Raw genomic sequence first — 7,011 nt, 5'->3', positions numbered from 1 at the left:
TCTTCGTGACGAAAGCCAAAATTTGCCACCTACGTCGTCATCGCGGCACATTATGCTTTAGGGCGTGACTCTTTCAACTCCGTCAAACGTACAAATGTCAGCACCAGCGTCTCGATCTCCCAATGTCAAAAAATTTATTGTCATCATCCGTGGCTGTGTCTTCTACGAAAACAATGCTTCATCTGCTGATAACGTCGACAGACGCATACTTGTTGATTTTTTGCGCCCTCCTTAATGCCGCCTCCTGTATCTTTCGAGCCTTCGAAGCATATTCTAGCAAGAGCCACAAGTTTCCGCCCAAACGGCAGCCGAACGGATGATGTTTATATCGATTTCTCCGCATGGATTAAAGTATGGACGGTGTATAAACCGGGAACTTGGAAGGTTGATCTGGTGGCGCTTCATCAGAATCCAGATTCCGAAGTTCTTGAGTGACTCGTCGAGATTCTCAAGATTGATTTTCATCATCAGTAAATTGGTGGAATCGTGTTAGTTTCCGATGCCACTACGAACTGTCGAGCTCTGTTAATTCAGCCCCCTTCAAAATATACAAACATTGCCTGGCATCGAAGCCATCGTGACCTCTCCGCTTGATCGTTCCTTCCCCGACTCCTGCCGAGAACCGTACCTTTTTTAATCCAAGACACCGACTATATTTGGCCAAGTTTTGTATCCTGTCTTCGATTTTTCCGCTTGCATGCTCAACTAAAATGAGAAGTCGGCCAGCAAGAAGCTCTTCTCGCTTGCGAAGCTGCTGATTGAATCATAACAATGGGATCATTTCTGTTTTCCGGGATTTTCGGGACGATTTTGGGAGTGCTCTCCGGTCTGGCATCGATGGCTCTCTTCAAGTACCTTTCTGAAAGACGGTCGCGAGAACGTCGGCGGCTAGTGAGTTCTCATACTCAAGCTCGATCACAACGAGAACTATTGCAATCTCTTAATTGCTGGTTTGTGGCTCGTTGTGTTAGAGGACATCACGTTTTGGAACTCAGCTATCCTGACGTTGTATCCGGATAGGACAGCTGTGCATGATCGTATTAGCATTTATGGTTGATCTTATGGGACATCAACGTTTCCTCCGCCTTCTTTTAAGGATATTAATGAATCGCAACGACGTACCAAATCACCAATTGTGCAGGGAAAAGCGATCATTCTATTAATATATGCGGAAGGAAAAACGCGTCACTAACACTTGAACTTTATTGCAGGTGCTGATTCCTGTAGCGCCCCTCTCCACAACGATTTAACGTAATAACTCAGAGAATCCGGAAGGATCTCTATTCGCTGCTTGTTAAGAGGACGAATATGGACATTAATTGAAATCTTGTTCCTGCTTGTTACTTAGCTCCTGCTGCGATTGCTTGATTATCTTCCACCTCTCAAACTTTGTGCGAACTAGCCTAGCCCTCCAATCTTGACAAATAAAAATGCCGTGGGCAAAAGAAAAATACGATGGTTAACGGATAAGCAAATCTAAGAATAATCCCATTTTTCAATAACAGGGGGACATACTCATTTGGAGACCATAAAACATTGTTTATACTCGCACAGCGAGTATGCATGCAGGATATAGTTTCAGATATGAGGTGTATTTATCGCCGGGGTGACTGACTCATGGTCTCAATTGCCACTAAAGATGAAATTGTTGAGATATACCTGTGCCGCAGCTATAACTTGGTGCTTGTGATTGGGCTGATATAAGTGGTATTCTTTGTCGAAAGAATGGAAGCAAGTCAAGACGAATTTTCTGCTTCCTGTTAAGTCAAAACTTTTCTAAGGATTTTTTTCTTGTTTGTAGGCAGTGTTCATAACAAGCTTGTCGAGGTTGACCCTTGGTGATACAAGGCGCTTATTTCCAAAACCTCTTTTCCCAAGATGGATTGTTTTCTCAAGGCGTGAAAAAGTAAGTCTCCTACATGTGTCTTTAATCATTTTATCATGAGGGTATCTTTTTGTTTTGAAGAATTTTGGGTTAATGTCTCCCTTGAACCTGAAGGTAGTGCTAGCCGCCCCTTGTTATCTTTCGACTTCAATGCGTGCATAGATGCTTTGGATTTGAATTTGCATTCTTCATGTCTTCCTTCATTTTACTTGGGGCACCGCCTTTAGTTGGGCATGCATCAGAGGACGAGCCAGTCATTCCCCTTTTCAGCATCCCAACTATCCATAGTCTTCAGAACCCTACCTGGAAAGACTACCTCGGCTCTTGACTACCCGTTTTCCTTGTCAATATATCAAGAGGTTTATACTTCTCGTTAGGAAGAATAATCCCTCTGGAAAATGTAGGATTCATGCATGAGATGTATCGGAGTCACAGGTACTCCCAGAATCCAATGCCTTTTCTCAGGGTTTGGCGATGACTATTCTTACTTGGCCTGTGGACTGAGATGACATTTCCCACCCACCCTCGATGGCAAATTTTGTATAGCATTTATTCTCTCTGCAAGTTTTTAATCTTCCTGTACTTGGGTGCCTCTTGCAACCGCAGTTCCTCGTTAATAATCTCTGCTACAGTCTGACTAATCACATGTTGGATAGCTCAGTAATAAGATTTCTTGGCGTTATCGAATCTCCAAATAGAAGCCTTGAAATGCAGGTTTAGACAGATGTGACTGTTAAGCAAATCCTTTAATGCTTGATTCCCGGTGATGCTGATAGAGATGCCTGCTGCCAAGTAGTGCAGGAAATTTTTCACAGCACAAATCATGTTTGGAGCCTACTGCTTCATGGGGGGTAAGCCTGCCTCTACTGGGTTGAGTAGCTGATTGGCAAAGTAGACGAGGAAGTCTGATTTTGTGTTCAGGTCAAGATTCAGCAGGATTGTTCGCACAGCAAAAGAGCTTGCATTTCAATGAATGTTAAAAAAAGGTCCAAGTTTGGCTGCGATAGAATGGGTGCCTTAATAACAAGTAGGTTTTAAGCCCTTGAATCTGTGTGCTGCTTGATCATAACGCCCAAATAAGGACCGTCAGGCTAGATCCAAATGATATTATCCCCAAGTGGCATCCCAAGTATTTCAGGCATAATGCTCTCATTCTCATTAAAGGCACATCTCTATGAATAATGATATTTCTCACATACTGTACCCCAAAAAAAGCATTTGATACCCTCATCATCTAGCTTTGATATCTCCTGTTTTAGAACCAAAGCATATGCCACTGATCCAAAACTCTGAATTGACTGACTGTAGGATTGTTCTGATAAAATGTCAAAGTGGAATATGCGAATAGAAAGAGCGAGCAATCTGCAAATAGATAGAGAGCAGAAAAGCAGATAGAGAGAGATGATACTGACAGGAAACTACAGAAAAAGCTCTGCGTGTCACTGCTGAGAAAACCTCCAGTGAATGTATAGAACCCTAGGGCTGAACTGCACCTCTGGTTGACTGAAATCTGGGTTAGGACTGCACCTCAAAAGACAGCAATAGGAGGCTGGAAACTGCACCTACAATCTGTAGAAGACCAGGGCCAAATGACCCTATTTATAGGGGTAAACCCCCAACCCTGACCCTGGTTGGAAGGCCTGTTTGGCCCCAACCCAGGTGGCAATAGCCAGCCCTAACAGCCCCTTGAGTTGGCCCAGTAGCTCAGCTATTGAGCCTGGCAATGCCCTGGCCAAGCCCCCAACTAACCTGCAGAAATGCAGTGAGGACACAAACTTCCCATTTGCTCATCAAAACAGTGTCAGAATCGACGCTTGTGTCATTCTGCTCTTTGAGGGTCTTGTCTTCTTCAATAAGTAGAGCTAGTATGTCTTCATCAGATGTATCTTTTGCTAAGTTAGGATTTGGAGAAACGTGATACCTTTTGTTTGCTTCATCATCATATTCAACAACAACTCTAAGGCTAGAGAGTTGCTGAGTGACTGACCCAATAGAGCTTAGATGTTCACTGAGATCTTCGCCTTCATCCATTTTTTAATCAAAGAACATTTTCTTTAAAAGCACTAATTTTATTTCCAATTAAGCTCTCCCTTTTCTCCCATTCATCCTTCGTTGATTTTGTGAGATCTAGATTATGTATCACACTGTCAGCAACGCTGAGGACCGATTAGAGCAATTGCCTTGTCATTGTGATCCTCCCACCTTGTCATTGTGATCCTCCTACAGTCGAACTTTATCTGCATCCTCCTTGTCTTTCGGCTTCTTGTCAATTTCTTTGACAGAATTCCACTAGTCCTCCCGCATAGTTGAATCTTCGTTTGCCATGTTGGTAAGTCGGTGGTGTTGAATCTGACAATGTTGTAACTGCTTTTGTTTGGCTTGCATATCGTTTTGATGAAGTGGGCAGGTTCAATGCATAGCTGCAAGGGTTATCAAAGGGCAGAGATGATTTAGAAAATCTTTAATTTTTAGAACTACAAAGAGATAGCTTCTCAGGTCATCATTTTCTTTAGGACGAACCCCTCTCCACCTTCTTCTGCAACTGCTCCTTGGTGTTCCTCTTCTTGTGAAGATATCACCTCTCCTCAGCCCATCATCACCAACAAAATCAGCAACCTGCTTCTGCACTACATTTCTCATCAGCCCATCGCTTGACAAACGTCGTCATTTCCTTCCTCAGCCATCGTTTTTATGTTTCGCCCTACGTTGTCTTTGCTGCACCCATCTCATTCTATCTGCTCAACCACCACTTTCAGCTCGTTTTTGCTTGTCATACATAACTTGTTGTTTATGCCCGACATCAGCTTGCTGTCACCTTATCTAGCCATGCTGCTGCTTTTCTTGAAGGTGGTGGAAAGGAGGCAAGGGAGCTAGAAGGAAGGAAGCATAACTTGAAATAGAAATGTAAGGAAATGGAAATGGAAAGAAAGGCAAGAACCAAAGGAAATCAATCACATGACCAAAAGCTCCACTTGAGTTGATTGATGTGACAAGTGAAAGTACAACACTCATATAGAGGGGACACACACACTCAAGTACCATATGTATATGGGATAACTCCCAAGATGCCACATGGCACTCTCTCACACAAAGACTCATGAACTAGTTCCCAGTACACACTAAAACACACTCTTTGACTATGATTTCTCCAACATCCCCCCTCAGAGCAAAGAGTGTGAGACCCAACACGCAAGGAGTAGACCGATCCCCCCTCCACCGCAATACTGTAAAGAGGAAGTTCAACTATCCAACACCTCCCGTGTGATAGTGACTTCCTAGTCAGCTTGCAATCGGCAGTGAGAACCATCCCTTGTCACCTCCCCTTACTCTGAACTAGGTAGGAGTCTCGCATAGCCGTAAGAGTAAACACCCAATACAATCATTTTTTGGGGGACTACCTACCCTTATTGACTCCAAAGCCACAAAAGCATACATCATTTTAGAGGGACTACTCAAGGCAGAGGACCTTTATTGACTCACATAAGAGAAATCAGAATGCATATGGGTCGTCATCCTCAATGAGGGTGAAGATTGTGCTTGGTCGATGATTGGAATCTCCTCTGGGGTCCCCTCTCCTTCAACCAAGTTGGCATGATGCTGATCTTGTTCTTTTGCCTTCTTTGTGTAGCAATGTGCTTCAATATGGCCCTTGCGCTTACAATATCTGCACGTGATGTTCTTATGGGCTTTCCATTTGCTGGTGGAGGCAAGAGCCTCTTCAGTCCCTGATGTAACGACCGGAGATTATTTGTTCCAGTGATCTTTTTCAAGAAGAAGGGTCACCATATCATCAAAGGTTGTCGAGGCAAGCCTAAGTACTTCAAGAGTGTTCTCAAAACGAGAGACTCCTTCCATACTCTTCATGAGGATAGCCATTTTATCCTCGTCGTCAGGTGGACACTTCAGGTTGGAAAGTTGTCGAACAAGAGATTGCATTTTTGCCAAGTGTGCACTTAATGCATCATTATCCTCCATTTTTAACTTATAAAATTTCAGCTTCAAGAAAACCTTGGAGTTAGTGCTTTTATTACCAAAAAGATTCTCGAGACACTCCCAAATCTCCTTGGCTGCCGATTTGAAGGTGATATGATTAATGAAAGTGTTGGCGATGCAAATGTCGGGCTGTTGCACGGGGAACTAGGAACAAGTCGATGATGAGCAGCTCCTCCAAATCGGCATCTCAATCTTCATGATGAGGCTAGGAAAGAGATTAAATCATGCAGAGATTGTGTGATTCGTCTGTTAGTAGGCTCCTCAAATACACACAGGTGCTCTCATACTCGTCAAGTGACAAGATACTCACAGGTGATATAGGTGACAGACTTTCAGCTGTGAGCAAGTGAGCATGGAAGAAACATCACAAATGACGTTGTATCTCTTCTAAACGAGTTCAACGAAGCTGCAGCTCTGCTCAATCAATTCACAAGATAGAAAGTCAAGAGACCAACAAATGAAAGACTGATGCTCAAATTGATGTCCCTAGATAGCTAACATCATGCGTGGGATCTTTCAAAGTTAAAGATTTCCAAAAGAGTTACTTTTAAATGTTTTTTTATCTTGAACTGTTAATGATTTTCAGAACTCCTTATACTCTTGGAGGCAAACATTCACAGGCACCCTTCTAGTCGTATGCTTGAGCACAGTGAGTGGGCAGGTGATGCAAGAGGCAGCGAGGGCTGTTTTACTGATTATTTTGGTCACAGATCCTGGCAAGCCTAGTAGTTGGGTATACCATTTTTGTTTGTGCAGGTTTTTCCACAATAATGTCACTGGAGAATTCCTTTCATTTTTTAGAGTCTGATAAGTTGGATGGAACAAATCATGCCATGTGGGCATTCATGGCGAAGCACATTCTCATTGGCAAAGGCCTCTGGGAAATTGTGACGGGAGAGGATATGGTAGGGCTGTTATTTGCAAGAAGAGCAGCAAATGCGCAACTTTGCGAGGGGGTGAAATGCTTCTGAACAGGTTTATGATGTCGAAGATCAAGGAAACGCAAAGAAAATGCATAACAAGCCAGCTAAGGCTTCACAACAGCAGCCACAAAAGGTGCCTGTGGTAAATGGCAGCCAAAGGGGGGAAATGCCTCAAAGACAGAGCCAACCAAGGCTTCTTCTGATACAAAA

The 7,011-nt window shown here is 43.3% G+C and overlaps 1 protein-coding gene across 1 annotated transcript in view; it reads left to right on the top strand.

Moving 5' to 3' along the window:
- The first annotated feature begins 782 nt into the window (after positions 1–782).
- The window catches only part of LOC147883296 (synaptotagmin-5-like), an 82,776-nt gene continuing 76,547 nt past the window's right edge, over positions 783–7,011 (top strand). The window contains exons 1-2 of the mRNA XM_087399886.1: positions 783–891; positions 1,802–1,906. Of these exons, the coding sequence (XP_087256012.1) occupies positions 838–891; positions 1,802–1,906 (159 nt within the window). The 5' untranslated portion in view covers positions 783–837. The remainder of the gene's footprint in view (positions 892–1,801; positions 1,907–7,011) is intronic.

Source organism: Dipteris shenzhenensis, chromosome 28 (genome assembly GCF_047967505.1).
Source record: "Dipteris shenzhenensis isolate YYH24624 ecotype China chromosome 28, Dip_SZ_1.0, whole genome shotgun sequence".
In the NCBI taxonomy this organism is placed as follows: domain Eukaryota; kingdom Viridiplantae; phylum Streptophyta; class Polypodiopsida; order Gleicheniales; family Dipteridaceae; genus Dipteris; species Dipteris shenzhenensis.
The sequence above is the reverse complement of the archived record's forward strand: the minus strand, read 5'-3'. Positions and strand labels throughout refer to the sequence as shown.